The sequence below is a fragment of the Helicoverpa armigera genome, chromosome 20 (genome assembly GCF_030705265.1).
Source record: "Helicoverpa armigera isolate CAAS_96S chromosome 20, ASM3070526v1, whole genome shotgun sequence".
In the NCBI taxonomy this organism is placed as follows: domain Eukaryota; kingdom Metazoa; phylum Arthropoda; class Insecta; order Lepidoptera; family Noctuidae; genus Helicoverpa; species Helicoverpa armigera.
Genome location: NC_087139.1, coordinates 3595563 through 3615664, shown reverse-complemented (window position 1 = coordinate 3615664; position 20102 = coordinate 3595563). Strand labels below are relative to the sequence as shown.

The 20102-nt window shown below is 38.5% G+C and overlaps 1 protein-coding gene across 1 annotated transcript; it reads right to left on the bottom strand.

Moving 5' to 3' along the window:
- Positions 1-15687: 15687 nt before the first annotated feature.
- LOC110377454 (uncharacterized) lies at positions 15688-20089 on the bottom strand. Its single transcript, XM_064039754.1, has 3 exons — positions 17294-20089; positions 16957-17169; positions 15688-16619 (listed from the first exon to the last, which is right to left on the bottom strand). Exons 1-3 carry the CDS (start codon positions 19862-19864, stop codon positions 16539-16541), a joined length of 2865 nt encoding a protein of 954 aa, XP_063895824.1. The 5' UTR covers positions 19865-20089; the 3' UTR covers positions 15688-16538.
- Positions 20090-20102: the final 13 nt, after the last annotated feature.

The following is a 20102-nucleotide window of genomic DNA, read 5'->3' as shown; positions in this document are numbered from 1 at the left end:
TCTCCGACAAGCCGGCGGGTGCATTCGGTGCTTTCCAACTATGTTTACTTTAATCGCTAGCTCGTTCGCAAATAGAGCTCGCAGGCAAATCCCAGATATCCGGTCTTGTTTCCAATTTTTTTTTTCGCATGATCTTTGATTTGCTATCGGTATTCGCTTTTTAGATATCTTTCATGAGATTTTTTGTTATGCTTATGTATAATGTCGAAGAATTAAGGGTGTGATGTGTCAGTGTACATGGTCCTGAAAATAGATACTTACTATCTACCACTTAGGCAACAACGCGTTAACATTAAAAATCCCTGGGGCCATTATCATTAACTTACAATAACAACTAGGTAATTACCTTTATATACATACCATTTCGATCTCAATTCAATTACATTATTGTGTTACAAGTTGGCTTATTCATACGCTATAAAACCGAACCATTTACTAAGAACATAAGCAGCTACTATTAATATTTAGCCCCCAAAACCACCTTAATCCTATTTACGCAACGACCAACTAACAAAGCCCTCACCTGATGACAAAACAATAAGCTTGTCCACCTTCCACCCGTGGCTAATTCATAATAATTAACGGCTGAAGCATCGTAGGCGCGCGGCAAGATGGCCGCCGGGTCATGTGACCCCGCAATGCGTTTTTAATTGCAATCATTCCGTGTTTTATGTTGTTTGCTCACTTTCCGTGTGTTTGGAGAAGCGAGGCCTTTATTTATGGCCGGTGGGAACGTTGGGGAATTAATTCGCTGTAAGCTGGTAATACTGGGGAGGTAATCAATGCGATTTTTCTTCGGTTTCATTTGATTTAGATTAGGTTTTTTTGTGCTGAGAATTATATTGTTAATTGCGATTATGATTAAGCTTATGTAAAGTTATTTTAAATCAACGTTTTCATGAGCCATAGGTAAAACAAAGACGGCAACCAAGGAGGTAGGTACTTACATGCTTAATCTACTTAGTGTACAGCGAACAGTTCCCAAGTATTAACAAGTAGTGTGTTTGCACGTTGGCGGGCCCGTTTTACATAAATTGTAGATTCGGCGCTTACGGCCTCCGCGACTTACTTAAGTTTCGAAAATTAATGAAATCGCGCACGGGACTCAGATGCTCCTTCTAACTGTAATGTAATAAATTAGAATTTGTTCAGTTAAGTAGAATTTTGTTCATTGTGTTGCTTTTGTGATAAATATTTCAATGAACAAGGGGCACGACTTTGCAACTGCAAGTACCTTAGTAGGTACCTACCTAATCAAAAAGTTAAGAGTAGGTATACCATGCCTACTAGAACTAGAATCAACCTTATTTATAATTTTTGACGTTCATAAGTGCTTGTAAAGGCCTAAAATAAATAAATGATTTGATTTCATTTGATTTACCTAGTTCAATACTGATATTTTTTTTTTTACTAGATACTCTTGTAGCCCTGCCTACTTCAAAACACAATCATTAACAGTTCAAAAAACATGGCGCTAACAAGCGAAAAAACATAATCCACAAATTCCGTTATTTATGACAAGCCATCAATATCGGTGCACATCGAGCTTTCAATTATTCTGTCAGGGCTCGATCAAAGGCGGCCCCCAGACATGCATAGGTCTGATAAAGCGGGCCAGGCCTAAGTAAATATCGAAACTTGAACGCATCTGCTTCTATGCGACCCCTACGTAATCTATGGTAAGTTGGTGTTGCTACGGTAGAATTCTTGATAGATATTGCTTTGCCCTTTGTCGTTTGATTTAGATAGTGTGTAAATGGAGTGTATTGTTTTGGAATAGTGATAATATTGTATTTTTCATTAACATCTACATAATTAGGAAAATACGCTGCGTATCCTGCTAGTTACCTACGATTAAAACACCTTTGTCAATCATTAGAATTCGTTATTTTTTAGGTAATTTCCGTAGACATGTAAATAATGTTAAGATACAAAATATATACTTGAACCCTATGAAAACCTATTCATAGGACTTCTTAATCCTTCCTTCAAATAACTCGATATAATAAACCGCGCATGAAGTCACGGGCTGAAGCTAGCTAGTGTTACATAGATAATAGTATAAGTTACAAAGTTTTTCTGGTTATCAATTTATTTATCAAAGGGTGTTTGATGTCGTTTCATGGAATAGGTAGGTGCAGAAGTTTCTGCAGCATTGATAAGAAAAACTGCAGTCCTTATCTCATCGATTTATAGTCTGCTCTTGTAGATTTAAAAATGATTTTAAGCAAAATTGCGTATTTGTCTCCTTGGGATCTATCAATTAAAAAGTGAAGCACCTGTAAAGTAAATATTTTCATGTGGTCCGTGAATAACCTATTAATTAATTATCTTTCTAGCAAGACGGTTAGTAGGTACTATAAGTGCACTAGATTGCAGGTTTCATCTAAACCAGTAGGTACTACATACGAGATAATAGCTATAACAATACCTAGGATGCTAGCATTACAATATGTATTGTACTTGTTACAATAAACATAAAGCTAGCATTGCAATACGAATAGTTATCATTACAGTTCAGGTCGTTATGTTACATAAATTGATTAGTAGATACAGCAAAATATTTAGTAAACCCAAAAAAAAAAAGTGTTTATGTATACAAGATCGCATAGTAGTCCTTACGATCGATTTAGTAATGTAAATTAGTGACGTATGGTTCTAATTACATTGGTATTGTAACAGGCGCGTTATTTGCACTGTATTGAGTACTATGTTGGTTGGTCAGTTAAACTTAACGTCTAGTTGTCCTTAATAAAACGATAGGTAAAAATAATAACAAAACGGTTTTTGTAAAGTCAACAACGAGTCTTGCTGTCACGGTTGTTAACAGAAGTTCTAGTTACAGTAGCATTTTTTCTCGTATAGATAGCCAGATATTTCTCTGCGTGTAGTTAGTTCGGATATTCTCGTGGTACACACTGAATAATATTCAATTGAAACTCAGTATGTAAGTGGCCGTACGAAATTGGATATCGCTCGTCTCCACCCCACGTTGGCTTGCGTTTAGCCTGACCAATCCAAGGATTATCTTTCTTGCGCCAAACTACCCCAGCATAATGGCGGGAAATCCGAGACAAGATGGCCGCCTGCTCGTTTAAGATATTGCTTTCATTAATACACTTAGCCCAGCTTTAATGGTCTTTAATTATCTTAATACGGCCGACGCATAAACGTAGATAAGGATAAATAATAGCGCTCATAATCATGTTGTTTTTAAGCAAATATAGAATATAAAAAATGCTCAAATGATGTTTGCTTTGATTTGTAGCTAACTACCTAATAGGATATGCTAACTTTTGGTGTTCTTACCTATCATTTTTTGACGTAGATTTCAAGGTGTTACTTGCGTTCGACTTAAATATGTATAATTTATACAAACAATTTCGCCTTTACTGTTTCTCCAAACATCTATCCGAATAATAGAGAGGAAAATCTTAATAAAATATCCATCTATTCGTAACTTTTAAGAACCAATGCAAGCAACGCCATCTATCATTGAGTAGGAAAAATATTGACCAACAAGAAAAGGACCATCACGCACACAAATGTTTTAAAGATTTTTATTGTTATAGATACAGTCAGCTTTGTGAAAGGATAATTATGTTTTACTGCTTCCAAAATCACGTTTGAACATCCCATTAAAGCGACAAAGCTCATGGTCGAATAACGGGCCAAAAAAGTTTCGCACACATTCGCGCCGGCTCTTGTCCACAATTCTATTTGCGGAAGCAATTTCGCGAAATGCCACAATTTATTTAAAAATTACGCCCTTGTTTGTGTTGGTAAATATTGACGTGTTTGGTTTATGATAATGGCAACACTGAGTACTGAGAGCAGGTAGACTCGGCTAGCGACAATATTATTTACCTGTACACATATTATTTAATATTTACCATGGCAATGTAAAGTTTACAATATAATATTTGTTAAGTATGCTCCTCTTTTGAAAGTTAGTGTTTACTTCTTACATGTGGTTTTTAATCATAGGTAAATTTGAAGACTAAACATAGAAGAGATTGAATTGTTGATTCGATTTTACTTATTGGATTCTAAGCTGTTGGCACACTAATTGTATTTGTTATGGACCATGTGATTAATTCGGGCATTATTTATAATGCCCGAGCATTATGCATAATGTCTAGCTTTATCGGGCCAAGTGATTAATAACTATCTTAACTTCATTATTTATCACATTGTCCGGGCATTATTATATTGCTACATGATAGTTGGGCAATTTTATAATAAAGCTATATTTTATGCGGTGCGAGGGTGGCAGTTGTTCTAATAATAAATCCTGTTACTTGCTACATATTTTATGATTATTGTTTTAAATTATATGTTCTATTTTAATGGAAAATTACAAGTCTAGCCACAAAATTATTAATTGGACAATTGTCATCTGATTTACTTACTCGGCCTCGATTTAAAAATTCGTATTAAAAATTGAACTTAGTGACGAAAACGAATCGCTGCAAAACCGACTCCACGTAGTCTTGTCTGCCCTACCCCTAGAGTGCAATTCAAAACCGCGTAGGCGCGGAGGGGCGAGGCGGCTTGCGAGGTGAGGCGCAGGTAGTTGAAACGCTCGCCGCCGCGGCTGAGGCTGGCCGGCCGAGCCGGCCAGAAAGCCGAAGCTGCGGTGGTGAGCGTGAAAACCATCTGCGACGATAAGCTCGCATGGGACCGCCGGAGCCCCGCAGCGCTGGAGCCGTGACAGAAGCGATACTTGCTGCATGTTGCATGCTTACTTCGATGCTGGGTCAATCAATATGGGATGTGTTATGTTAAAAAAATGAAATTAAATATGTTTGTATTACTTTGCCCAAAAGGTCACGGGCAATATGTATAGTGCCCTGTCAATTTGATTATTTGAATAATTATTATCAAATTGCACTCTCATATTGGGCATTTTTCATAATGACCGGGCATTATGTATACTGCCCAATTTATCACTTGGTCCATAACATATTGACTCTGTATTAACCCTTTATGACTTGCTTGCATGCTTTAGAGTTTTATTCTTTCAATCATAATACGTGTTGTCTTATAGAACACCATCATTCTTAAGGTTAATTACATAGCTTATTAGACTCTTGGTAGACTTCAACAACGAATCTAGATAGCTACTTATAAGAATGCCTATATGGTAGGCTATATTGCTACATCTAATTATGTCAAATGGCTTCTGTTTCTGTTGAACAGCCATACATAATTGAGTAGCTACCAGCATCACAAGCAGACAGTAGCACAACGACCATCATAATCAATATACAAGTGTTGACTTATTACGACGTCGGCACTAGGCTGCCAAACAAACTCCTCGATCGAACGCAAAGTCAAACTGCAAACAATATCATCGTAGTATTTGTACTGAAACAACAAATTTGTAGCTAGCTTTAAATGCAAGCCTAACACGCGGGCACACACTCACCTTGTGTACAGAGACAATATGTAGGAGACTCTACTACGATCTTAAGCAACGCGACAAAATGAATCTCCGCTCGCGACTGATACGGCCCAATTCAAACACAGTCAGCGCCATTTTGTTTTGACAAGCGGCTATCTCGACGAACGCGCCGCACACCAAACTTAACCGTAAGCCCATTCTCCTTAGAATCATATTGGAACAATGGCCCGGCGGTGTAGAAACATCGGAAATTAAGGGTGGACCAGACACGATTCTGTTTGCCGTCTAACGTGGTCCCAGGACGAAGTTACAAATATTTGACGTGTCAATTTTGTGAATGTTGACCGAGAATTGCGGTTAATATTCCCGACCCGAACAACCTGGGTGTGCGCGGCCACCCTTTAATTAAATGACTGAAATAGTCCAATTGTTAATTTATTAAGTCTACTCTCGGGTTGGATATTATTAGGTGTTCAATTATTAATTGTAACTACAGCGTGATTGGTTGGAATCCTCGGTTTTATTGTACCTAATGGGCTCCTACTACTTGAATTAGAATACTTGGCACAAATTAAATAGAACTCACGAGTATTTTTGATAATTTGAGGGATACCCATAAGTTAAGATAAGAACACCCTGTATATTCCTACTGCTGACTTCAAACGCAGCAGCCACAGCAAACTAAGGTTCATAACACCCACGTCATTCCTCTAGGCGATTTCTGAAAGGAATTCCGTAGGAAGAGAAAAAGGAAAACTTAATTTATTACAATAAAAGAACTCTGATGTTTTCTATCCACCTACATTTATCTCTTTACACAAACTACCCGTCCGCTTCATCATGTTTTTTATTAATTAACAATCCAATAAAGTTGTTGTTTTCCAATTGGCTCGCGATTGAACGCGAAACCCAGGTTGTTATCGAGGCGAGATGGAACAATAACAAACAATCGCGAATCGATTGTAAAGACAAAACATCGTTACAGCTTGTTAGGCCCATATTGCTCGTTACCGCGCAGCTATTTATTTTCGAGTGGCAACATCGAAGAGTCTATAAACAAAAAAACACTCTGACGGCGACTGTTTTCATTGACAACAATGCGTGGGCCACTCTACGCGTAGTGTTAAGAGCGATGCTTGGAGTAGGCACTTACTTTTCGCGACATAGGTATCCGCGTAGGGGCACTCGGTACTGTATTTTCATTGTGTGCTTTTAATTTTGAGTGCGCGAACTAGCTCGCTCTCTCGGGACGTATGTTTGCGAGGGTAATATTTGCTTCCGCTGTATAATTCAGCCGGCCGCCATATTTGCCAAAGAGCAATCATTTTAATATCGTCAGGCATCACATTAGGGCTGAGTGGATACTTACTTTGTTGAATTAATTAATTTTAAAATTTTAATTATGGCTTGTGATGTTTTCTTTTTTCTGCTGTTTGGTCTAGGTATTTTGGCAGTGTGTTTCTGTATTAAACTGTTCATAAAAATAGGTCTGCAGGCACTTAGAGAACAAAAAGCATTTTTATTATGGTTCCCAAGCCATCTCAGTATTACAACCTGCCTAGAAAGGCTTAATGCACACCTATTGCTTTACCTGAAACTTTACACAAACTTTATACCGGGAGACCAAAGTAGACGCAGCTTACAAGCAACAGTGCAGATTTTTTGTTACCTATAAGTATACATATATCAACTTATGTAACAAACGTATCTCCTAAATGTGTCACGATATGCCTGCTAAAAATAAAACTTGAGCAAAGGTGAAGCCAGAGACACACAGAGAACAATAGAGAGGGCTAGGAGTTTTTCTGCGTGATCAAGTTAGAAATACTTAAGCTCCGAAAAGATGCAATATCACCGAACATAGATATTGCCAGAAAAATGGCGGCTGAAAACATTATCATCTGCTTCCAGTCTAGTGCTTTACAAGAAGCGACTGCCCATCTGAGCTCTTTAACTCAGTTACCCGGGCAACCCAACACCCTACCCAGACTACCCGTTGTGACTGCCAAAGATGTTCAAAGGAGAGGCGGGACCTACAGTGTCAGAATACAGAAAATAAAAGAATTATTATTAAAAAAACAAAATACCCGACTGCACACTAAAAAAAGAGTAAAACAAGCCCCACAATAATATTGATCAATACAACTTTACTGAATATAATTTATAAATATTGATGGAAAGCATCGCAGGCGGGGACCAACAGAGGCTCATTTATAGTCATTTGGGTTGTGCACCATTTAGCAGAATTTTCGTTGGTGGCGGTCAAGGTGGTCCCCGCCTGCGATGCTTTCCATCAATATTTATAAATTATATTCAGTAAAGTTGTATTGATCAATTCTATTCTATTCTATTTTTCTTTATGGCAAATTGTCGATGCCTATGTCGACGATTCTGCCACTGACGAGTGAAAAGAGAAGCACGTAGTGTTGCCATCAAACAAACAACTTTGGAAGAAGAACAAGGATTTTACATAACTGATTGTAGAGCTTGTTGGGTTAGTAGGACGGCACTGAAACAAAAATATACATATATAAATAATAAATACAAGAAGGTTAGAACATTGATATATAATATGTAATATATAGATAAAAAAAAGTAAAACATTAAAACACCACATTCACCTAAACGGTGGCCAACAGTAGGCCACAGTCTATAATTTAATATTATTTCGAAGGATAGATATCATGAGGGCTTGGAGTAGTTCTGGACAGGGATATGTTAAGAGGGCAGGAAAGTTAATTGGTACAGGAATCTTTAATTTTGGGAGACGGCTATAAAGGTCGTAGGATGAGGTGTTGATGGGGCAGTTGAAAAATATGTGCTCCAGGCTACCTTCATCCAGTCCGCACTCACAGAGGGATGAGTCCTGTACATGAATTTTTCGCAGAAAAACAGGAGTACAGCAGTGGCCTAAACGAATTCTGCAAAGGACTGATATTACAAATTTTGGAAACTTTTGTAACGGAAAACCAGGGTTTAGTTTGTATGAGGGGTTGGATAGCATAATAGGAACTACCCTTTTTCTTACTTGACAAATTCCAACATTCCTGCCATGAAGTCTCCAGATGCGCTTTTGGAAGGTTTAGCAGATCATACCCTTGAAGGGAGAAGTGGGCAGGATCGGCTGAGACTGACGTGCAAGCATCTTTGGCATTTGCGTCAGCGCATTCATTCCCCTTGATACCGCAATGACTAGGTATCCACACGAGGTGAACTACTTTTTGCTTCTGTGCACAAGATAAAAGGGACTTTTTGATATTGAGGATTATAGGACTGTGGAGTTTGCTTTTAAAGGGATTTTGGGATAGGGCTTGGAGACAGCTTAAGGAATCTGTAAAGATGACACTAAGACTGATTTCATGGGACTCAATGAAAAGACAAGCTTCCAATAATGCCACACACTCGCCTGTAAATACGGAGGACTCCCTTGGACATTTAAATTTTAAAATAATTTTCGAGTTCTGGTAATATACAGCAGCACCAGTGTTACTGCTTGAGGAAAATTTGGAAGCATCCGTGAAAAATCTATGAAATCCATTCCATCGTTCTCCCACCACAGCATTAAAGGTCGAATTTGCCGAAGGGGACTTCTTGGAGATACCAATATCATAGAATATTTGTGGAATAAAGCATAGAACTTCATAAGAAAAGTTGTAAAGAGGAAGTCTAGGATACTGGGCAATAGGACAATTTAAATTTAGGATAAAACGGTAAGCTTTTAGGATGAGAGGGATTTCTTTATGTTCCCAGTACTTTGTGGTTCTACATAAAGCGTCTAAATCTTCAAGTTTAGGGATGAGGGGGTGAGAAGTCTTAGGAATGACTCTTGAAATGAAGCGGGAAGCTAGATACTGCCTCCTTAAGGCCAAAGGAGGTTCGGCACATTCAACCTGTAAAGCGTTGATGGGAGAGGACTTCATGCAACCTGAGATGATCCGAAGGCATTGAGACTGAAGCCTATCTAATTCAGCCAAGGCACCCCTGTTGCAAGGAATCAAAACAAATGAACCATAATCTAATATGCTACGAACGAGGGCGTTATAAACCAGTTTCATGGTGTAAGGGTGAGCCCCCCACCATACACCAGAAAGGACTTTTAGGATCGAAATCACCCTTTCGCACCTTTTGACTAAATAGCAAAAATGCTCAACTCCCGTTAATTTTGCGTCCAGATAGACCCCTAAAAATTTTGCCTTTTTAACAACAGGGATCCCTTGGCCCTGAATTTTAATAGCTACCTGAGGGATTGAACGTTTCCGCGAAAAAATGACTACCGAGCTTTTAGGAGCAGACAGAGAAAGGCCGTGGTCAAGAAGCCACTGGTGCAGAGAGTCCAGAGAAAGGCAGAGGGATTTAGATGCATCAACAATCGAGGCATTGGTTACATAAAGTGCCAGATCGTCGGCATATTGCAAAATGCGGCAGTCGTTATTTAAGCAGGAACCAATGTCGAAAGTGTATAAGTTGTAGAGCAACGGGCTAAGAACAGAGCCTTGGGGAAGGCCCTTCCAAGTAGTTCTTTCCTCAAATACCTCACCCTGCACTCTCAGCACCAAGGATCGAGACGTAAGTAATCCACATATGCACTGAATCATCCTTACCGGGAGACTCAGCTGTTGCAGTTTCTGCCTGAGAATGGGAAGGAGGACGCTGTCATATGCGGAGGAAACATCTAGGAAGGCGGCTACAGCAGATTCATTTTTAGAAAAGGCTGTGCGAACATCAGTTACCAATGTTGCCACACTATCCATAGTGCCAAGACCCTTTCTGAACCCAAATTGATGGCTCGGCAGCAAGCCCTTAGATTCGACCAACCACTCAAGCCTATTTTTAATGAGGTGTTCTATTAGTTTAGCCAAAACGGAGGACAGGGCAATTGGTCTAAGGCCATTCGGATCATCAGCATTTTTGCCTGGTTTCAAAAGAGGGATAATAATCTGAAGTTTCCATTGATCAGGAACCCAACCAAAGGAATAACAATAATTTACAATACTGAGGAAGTAGCTTTTCGCGTTACTGCTGGCATGAGTAATAAATGAATACGGTATGCCATCAATGCCCGGGGCAGAGTCCCGAACATGACGTAATACCGCATTCAGTTCTTCCATAGTAAATGGATCATCCAAAGGGTCGCCCGTTGAACCCACAGGCGAGTGAACGAATTCTGAAAGTAAAGGAACATAGGCTGGAGCAATTTTGTCAAAGAATAATTCAGCCGTCTCTCTAGTTATAGGGGACGAGACAGATGGAGAGCACCCACGTCTGAAGCGGTTTATACTCTTCCATACTGCTGAAACTGGGGTTGAGGGAGAGAGAGAGGTGCAGAACTTTACCCAACCACGACGTTTCTTCTTGCGAAGAAGCCGTTGGGATTGGGCGAACACTCGTCTGTACTGTAGTAGGTTGTCGTTGTTCATCGCTTCATTGTACTGTTTTTCAGCTTCCTTTCTATCCCGTATTACTGACGTGCAATCTTGGTCCCACCAAGGAGGTGAGGGGATTTTATTCTTAGCACAATTGCGCAGAGGAAATGAAGAATCAGCGCTAAGAGTAATGGCTGAGACAAAGCCGTCATAGCAACTTTTGGCATGGCAATGATCAGAAGTGGGCGGAAAAGAAGAAGTTAAATTTGGAAGAATACTAATTTTCTCCTCCAATAATGAAGCAAATCTTGACCAGTCCGGTTTCGACAAGTTATACTTCAGAAGTGGAGGAGAAGTTTTCTCTAAATATGTTTTATTTAATAAGGTAACAACAATAGGATAATGATCACTGCCATGGGTCAGAGGAGTACATTGCCAATGAAATGATGCCGCCAACTCTACAGAACAAAATGTGAGATCTACACAACTCTTCTGCTGTCCTGGAAGGGATCTACGAGTAGGACAACCATCATTTAAGATGCAAAGGTTGAGGTCATCGAGGATTGCTACTAAACCTTCCCCAAACGCATCGCAACGGTTGGAGCCCCATCTAAAATGGTGACAATTAAAATCACCCATAACTAACATAGGCCCATCTATGTTAGTAAAAACGTTTCTAAGAGGACCTAAAAAGTTTTGATGTGGGTGAGATATATAAATAGATAATACGGTAATACCTTCGAATTTTGCAGCAACTATATTAATATCACCATCCAGAGCAGGAAGAGACAGGGTCGAGAATGGGACTCTATTATTGAGAAAAAGAGCCGACCCTCCATAACCATCAGACCTATCACATCTTAAAATATTAAAATGTGGCATGCGAAAACTAAGACTTGGGGTAAGCCAAGTCTCAGCAATAGAACAAGCCAAGGGCTTGTATTTGTTGAGTAGGAATATGAGGTCGTGCTTCTTATGAAACACGCTCCTCACATTCCATTGTAGGAACACCTGGCGAGGCGCCATTTTTAATATTAAGCAACATAGTTACAAGTTGATGGGCGACGTTGGACGGTATTTGAGAATTGTTAGACATTATAGTTGTCAGAACTTTAATAAGGATTTCAATTAAAGAAGATGTATTGTTAGAAGCGTAAGGGTTATTAAGAGCGCAGCCATCAGGCTGTGAAAGTGCGGGAGAGTTAACAATACGCTGATGAGCAGCTTTGTCATAAGAAGGCGGGAGGGGAGCATGGGTCTTTGGCTTTAAAAATACTGTTTTGCGATATGACTGAGATTGATTTGGACTTGATGTTACAGCATTCGCATAACTACGGGAAGCAGGTGGAACTGTTTTGCTGACCTCAGCATAAGATAAGGACTTCTCAGCCATAATGGTTTTAATGGCTTTCTGTCTGCCATGCTCCGGGCATGACCTGCTGTTGGCAAAGTGATTACCAGAGCATAACACACAAAAGGCCTCATCTTCTGAAATGTTGCAACCATCACCGGGGTGATCGTGGCCACATTTACAACAGCGTGGTTTTGACCTACATACGGACTCCACATGCCCGAACCTGCAGCACTTGCGGCACTGGATGGTGGGGTATACATATTGCACAACAGGGAGGGAGGTGTAACAACAATAGACTCTATTTGGTAAAACCTGGCCATCAAAGGTGATAACACAGGTCTCCGTTGGTTTAAATTCTGTAATACCATCGTTGAAGACTTTTCTATTGATGCGACGAACTTTAAGAATCTGCCCACATCCTGAGGGCACTGTGAGGTATGTTTTTGCTTCCTCTTCACTTAAATCGCTGGGGACGCCAGTGACAACGCCCATGCGGGTTACATTAAAAGTAGGGATTGCTGCAACATAACTGTTTTTGGATAGAATTCCATTGATTATAAATGAGTTTGCATCCTGGGGGGATGAAAACTCGACAGAAACTCTATTGCGGCCAACTTTCTTGACACCATCACGAACAACGTTTGCAATGTTGTTTTTGAGCAAAAACATGCCAAAGGTTACCGGGTGCAGTGTAGTACCAGTATTAGGTTGAGGCTCCAAACGCGACACATGAACTATAAAGGGAGCTTTATCTGTTGCAGAGTATCTGCTGCGACCTACTTGATTTCTCTGCTGTTTTGGTGGTATGCGACTATTTTCAACATCTGCAGTACGCTTCCTACCGTTCGGATTGGGAGGGTTCTGGGATTCGGGATGGGATAGATTTTGGGACTCCGCGACGCTGCAAGCAACCTCAGCGAATTGGGAAAGAGGGAAGTTAGGGGATAACGGTGCATAAGAAGATATATCGGGCGGATCTGGGTCCGGAGGTTTGTTTCGATCCATAATTGTTATTAAAACTTACTTAGCTAGACGAAAAGACGTACACACACGAGAACACACACAAGGACAACACACCGCAACAAAAACAAGTCACAAAAAGCCAGTAATTCACTGAAAATAAACAAAAATCCTAGACACACGTGCTAACCAAAAACACTCTGTGGCGAGAATCGTATTGATCAATATTATTGTGGGGCTTGTTTTACTCTTTTTTTAGTGTGCAGTCGGGTATTTTGTTTTTTTAATAATAATTCTTTTATTTATAACTTTTTAGCTGTTTTTATTTAACGAAAATGTTGTAGATGTAGAAGACTATGTATATGTAAGTACCATTTTAAATTATTTCGACGACATTTGGCTTTAGATTACGAGTGATGTTACTCCGCAACATAAATTTACCGCCAATGCGACGTTCAAGACGATCAAGACGACGTTCATGCATTTGATCAAGACGACGTGATTGTATCGCCAAAAGAATCGCTTTTTGCTTGCTAACGCATGAGTTGCTTTGCGTTGACGCAGAATTAACATGTTCCCGTGGGAATTTTGAGAAAAAACGTATCCTATATTAATTACTCCCGTGATTGAAATGAATCTAATGATACCGCATACATATTTTTTTAAAGGGAAATTTAGAAAAAATATCCCGTGGGACTTTTAGGATAAAATGTATCCTATGACACTCCCGTAATCAAGACAAATCTAACGATACCTCATACTTCAAAATCCATCAAGCCGTTTAGGCTACAGGAGGTCACAAAGGAACAGACATACATACATACTTACATACTTACATACACTCGAAAAACATTACCCTCCTTCTTTGGCAGTCGGGTAAAAACAGCTCAATCCTTGCTATGTATATTATGTATGAATATGAAAGTAGGTAACTAAGTATGTCTAGTCTAATCTTTAAGAACTTAGCCAATTTTTAACCCCCGACGCAAAAACGACGGGGTGTTATAAGTTTGACGTGTCTGTGTGTGTGTGTGTGTGTGTGTGTGTGTGTGTATGTGGCATCGTAGCTCCCAAACGGATGATCCGATTGTAATGCGGTTTTTTTTGTTTAAAAGGTATGTCAGTCGGGAGTGTTCTTAGCTATGTTTGGTGGAAATCGGTTCAGGTCTTCAAGGTCATCAGCTCGTTTGCTAGATGTGATAGGAATGTTACACGCTCAGTTTACTTGCAAGTATATGTGGGATCTGAAATTTGAAACACTAATGTCTTTTGGAACCACTGAGCTGGTCTGCTGTTAGGGCACGAAGGTAGGAGACGTAACCCTGAACTGCCTTTTAGTAAACCCATAGAGTTTGGGCTCGTTGAATTTGTCTTGACGAGTTCTCTTCATGTTTCTGATTGACGAGAACCTGATGCTGGAAATGGGATGTGGCGGATTAAACCTTGGAATGCCGGAATGAAACGGATAAACCGATTTATATTTTTGACGAAAATCTAGAATGTCCAAAGGTTAATCTTTATTGTTTCTCAATCTGTGCAATTCTCCCAGAGCCAGTTTGTCATGAGGATTGTTAAACAGCTTCTTTTGGCCGAGATCGCATATAGCGACCCCATCTTACGATAAAATAAATTAAATGAAAGAAGGAAAAATTAAGGAGCTCCTTTAAAAAGCATGAAATAAAATTAAATTATAAATTTAAAAAAACCCCCGACCCAAAAAAAGTACGCAATAATTATGACAAAAGGTTAAAAACGCTAAAACTTTAACACTACGTAAACTAAATTTTGACGTGTCGGGGGACCGCTTTTTACCTTCATAAATACTTACATAGGTAAATCAAATGATACCTACCTAATTACAACATTCGTTTAAAAAATAAACACCTATCTAAAGTAATGAATTAGAGCGGTCCCCCGACACGACAAAATTTAGTTTACGTAGTGTTAAAGTTTTAGCGTTTTTAACCTTTTGTCATAATTATTGCGTACTTTTTTTGGGTCGGGGGTTTTTATCTGGCGGTGGAAAGTACCTATGTGAGGTAACGAATTAGGGTAACCGGCGTATTAGTTCTTTTTTTGTACAGAGAGTAAGTAGCTACCAAAAAATTGAAGTCCCAGAATGAGCAATGAAATTGAAGCTTGGTAGGTAGGTACATAAAGCCCCCGATCACTAGGCTGCCAGTAAAACGTACGTATGACGTTGTATGGGAGCCCGCGCACTAGGCAACCACGATTTCCTGAACTTTGATAAGATGACTTTCGATGACTAGCTGCTATAACTGGCTGCCTAGTGCGTGGGGGGCCTTACAGACTGAAAACAAAATCGCCTCTTCATAAACCTCCCGATTCAGGACTTGGGTAGTAACTAGCGCCATCTATCTACTTCCTACAAAACTAACATGATGCTCTCAAAACAAAGCCAGCCAACGCCATCTATCTTGAACAATTGAAAACTGTCTTAAGGTTGCCAAAAATAAAAGTAAATTGTTCATTTGAGGAAAATTTTAAGATTGTTTACAAAGACAGGGTCCGCTATCCTTGATTGTAAATAAAAAATACGGATGAAGTCAGCACAGTCCATGGGTTAAAATAAGACAAAAATATGTTAGAAATGTTTTTTAATTAAACTTAAGTTGTGTCCATAGGGGAAACATGGGTAGACGAGACGCAAAACAGCCAGCATTAAGCCAATTGAAATAAAACTAAAATATCTGAACAACAGAAATGGAAAACTAAGAGAAGGTGGGTACAAAACATAATTTAAACTATTTTCACATAAAAATAAAATAACACAAATAAATGGCCCTCACATAAATCTAAAATTAAAAACTATACATTAATTGAGATTTTTTTTTCTTAAATTGAGGTAAAATAATCTCGCTACATTTAAAATCATTAGTTACTTCCTAATTATGGTCCCATTCTTAACTTAAAAATAATAACTCTTCATAATTAAAATTGCAATTATGATTTTTATAAAATTAAAAGAACTCAGCTTAAGTAACTATCTACTTTAAGCTGTTTCCCTAAATTAAAATCAATGATAGGTATAAATTAAATCATTATTCTAATCAAACTTATAGTCTATGCTTAAAATGTCATGAAATTAAACTTAAATGGCAAAAAAACATGGCCACGATAAAAACTCTTGATTAAAAAAAAAATTGTACTGTTTTGAGGTACACTCACATCATAATTATCCAGAATTTACTCTGATGGTTGATATAAGTTATATTCAGACTATTTACAAAAGAAACATGAAGAATCCTAAATTATATTGTAGGTACTATTAATTTGCATTTTTTTTTTTACTGGAATGACACATTATTTAACATGTTGTATGGGTTGTTGTATGTTCTCATATAATGAGTATTTTAAACTTACAAATAATTTACATAATTACTGAGATGAAAATTTTGAGATTTAAATTGTCATGATTTGTAAAATTATGATTTTACTCAACAAGTAAGGGGAACTCTTCTATATCCTCACACATTGAGTTGAAGTTCGCTGCCCAAGCTTCAGCTTCTTTTTCCTGAAAATATTAAAAAAATATATATAACTATCCATAAGACAAGGTTACCATGACGTCACTAGGTTCACAAAGAAACGCAAGGTTTAAATTAAACAACACATCTGTCAAATCCATCTTTGCTTTACGTGTTGAAGGTATCATCATCCTCCGAACCTTTTTCCAACTATGTTGGGGTCGGTTTCCAGTCTAACCTGATTCAGCTGAGTACCAGTGCTTTACAAGAAGCGACTGCCTATCTGACCTCCTCCACCCAGTTACCCGAGCAACCCAAAACCCCAATGTGTTGAAGGTATATTAAGCATAAAAAACTTTAGATTGTAATCTTTTGTCAACTTACCTCCTTTTTAGACATTAGCTTCTTAGGCTTCCTCTTCTTAGCGACTTTCTTTTCCGTTACATTACAAACGTCGAAGGTCAGGTCACCCAAATCATCATAGTCGGTTGATTCATTGGGATCCTCTGCAGGAACTTGGATGTCACTGTCAGAAGTGCTGTTGGAGCACTGGCGGAATGTCACTTTCTTGGCTTTCCCGTAGCTCTTGCGTGTAGGCTGAAAATATTGAATTTTGAATAATTCATTAGATAAAAGTATTGATGATATAAGTAACAAGTCAAGATAGAAGGCAAAGTAGGAACTTTGATATATGGCTGAATAAAAACAAGGATAATTTTACCTTCAAATGATGTACCACTTCAATATCTTCAAACAAATGGACAGACTGTGAATCCTCATTAATTGTAGGATCTGCAACATTTGTTTCATTTTCATTGACATTCCTCTCTAGGAAGACTGGTGCATCTGCAGCTGACTTCAACTCTTCATACACTTTATTTACAGCCTCAGAACTTGTCGCTATCTTTGTCTTAGCAGCAACTGGCAACACAGCCCTTGTTGGACCATTGATTTCTTGAAGCACAGCTTTCGATCTAGGCCTCAATGATCTGCTCCTAGGATTATTATTTATTTTAATCGGAGAAACATTCTCATCCTGAACTTCACTTTCATCAAAACCAAAGAATGTGCCATCTTTATCCTTTTGCTTCCGAGGAGATTTTGCAGGTAAGTCACAAATGTTTTCATTATTCTTACGTTTTCTAGTTTTTCTTTCTTCCTTAGAATTTTCTTTATCATGAGAAGTGTCATTACCACTACTTGAAACCTCATCAGATGTATCAATTGCAGGGTTAGGTGTTTTATTACCAACTCCCTTCTTCCCAGATTTCTTATTCTTATTAGTTTCAGCATTATTGTCATCAATCTCCTGATAAATAGCCTTAGCTGGTGAAACAGATCTCCCTCGTTTCTTTTTAGCACTCTTTTCTGCCATTTCTTTTATAAATGAAATTATACTAGTCTGTTTTAGATTAGGTGTAGTATCAGCTATGTCTGTGAACATTTCATTTGTCTGAGGCACCATGTTTGTGTATACATGCTTCTTCTTATTAATTGAGTCTTCAGGGTTGATGAAGGAAGTTTCAACAGCTGGTGTCATATTTGGTTTGACATAGGCATTACTAGGCCACTTAATAGGTAGATTACCGAATTCTACTCTCCATGGGCTAGCCAATGGATGTCTTACAGACATATTCATACTACTGCTGGCAACAGGCTGGTCATCAAAGAAACTGAGCTCTTCAGCCAAATTGAGAGGATCTTTATTCTGTACAGATCTTTCTGGAGTTTCTCTGTGATTCAAGGATTGATGTGTGTTTGGAGTCTTAAAGCCAATAGACCTTGGTGAGTTAACAGGGGAATAATTTAAATCTGCATGGTGATCAATACTCGGTTCAATATCTGCTGCAATATCTTCTACTCTTATTGATGGATAATTACATTCATGTACAGAAGTTTTGCCAGTATCATTTAAAGCCATGTTATTGGTGTTTGTAATATTATTTGTTTGTACAACATTGAAGTTGTTTGTTGCGTTATTTTGTTGTACATTATCTGCTTGTTCAGTATTCTCTGTAATTTGTGGTAGCTTCGGTGCTTCTGTAGTTTTGGCAGGCTGAATAGCATTCTTCAGTGCTGCTAATGCTTTTTTTATATTTTTATCATAAGTGCTTTTGCAAACAACTTTCCTAGGGTTAGGTGTAGGTGCAGATTTCTTTGTAACAGTTCTTTTACGTTTCTTCTTTTCAGGCTTTGGTTCTTCATTTGGATCAAAAGTGAACTCATAGACATCCTGGTCCTTATTCTCAGTGTCTTGTGACTTTTTCTTACTTCCAAGTAGTTTGAATGATAGATTTTTGTCTGTCTTCTTGTTGGTAGATTGTTTTGGACTACTTTTCTTGGCTGGTGATTGTGTTTTGTTTAATGATGATTGGAATTTTGCCATGGGTGTAAGGAATTTGCGAATTGGCAATTGTTTTTTCTTATCTGGAGAATTCTTAGTAGCTTGGGGCTGAATTTTCGTTGCTTTCTTCCTAGTTCTGCCTTTAGCATTGTTGTTACTATCTGGGCTACTTTTCTCAGGTGTTTTGTCACTAGATTTCTTTTGTGCATTTAATTTGGCTAATCTGGTTGGCCTAGTTTTTGTTGCTTTTGTTTCTATATTCTTACCTACATTATGACATGTTATTTCATTCTTGTTTATAAGTACAACAGGTCTTGCTTTACTTGGCTGTATGGGTGTGCTGGCATGTGCAGGTAGTATTGGTATGTACTTGTGAGGACTAATGGAATGGTCTTCCAAACGTGATGGTAAGCGACATATCCTAGTAGGACGGCTAGCAAGTAAGCTACTATCAACTTTTGATGGTGTCCTGAACGGAGAGGGTTCTGTAATATCATTTTTAGATACACTTGTTTTCTTCACTGGGGTTTTCTCAGTGGTTAGTGTAGTTGTTGAACTGTTAACGGTCACATTTGGACTTTCCTTGCTGTTAGATAAATTATTCAAAATAACATTCTCTACAAACCGATTCGGCAATTTTCTCTCCCTTCGTGGCCGTCCTTCATTGGCAGGTTTCACGTTTTCATTAGGTTTAACGTTATCTTTATGTTTAACAGTTTGTTTCTTCTTCGTTTCGGCCGCTTTCTTTTCTCCATTCTTGTTTGAACTTGTCTTCTTAACCTTTGTCGGGATTTCTAACGACGGATCATCTGACGCGGAATTAGTTTTGTCTGCCAAAGGTTTTCGTGGAGCTTTTGTGTTAGTTTTTGCAGGCTTCAATTTGTTTTCCGTGATGTCAATGTTTTCTTTTAGAGCTTTGGAAGCTCGCGTTCTAATACGCGGGGGCATGACGCGTACCAATAACAAACATTTAACAGTAGTTTCCAGCACTCATACACAATTTTATATGTCCTATTACTCAAAATATTAGTAAAATACACAATCCTTATTAAAAGTAATGCACTCAAACTTGATATTTAAACAAATTAAATTGCATTGCAAGCCGTGGAACTTTTGCGTTTTCGCTCGTTTTTTCCTTTGACAGTTACTATTTTGACAGTAGCTATAAGGATGGCGTAGACAAAAT

Excerpts from the sequence above, each read along its gene's own strand:
- LOC110377454 (XM_064039754.1), bottom strand. The coding sequence starts at position 19,864 with ATGCCCCCGCGTATTAGAACGCGAGCTTCCAAAGCTCTAAAAGAAAAC. Across the intron at positions 17,170-17,293 it reads AAGTGGTACATCATTTGAAG|CCTACACGCAAGAGCTACGG; the intron begins GTAAAATTATCC and ends CAATATTTTCAG. Across the intron at positions 16,620-16,956 it reads AGCTAATGTCTAAAAAGGAG|GAAAAAGAAGCTGAAGCTTG; the intron begins GTAAGTTGACAA and ends TAATATTTTCAG.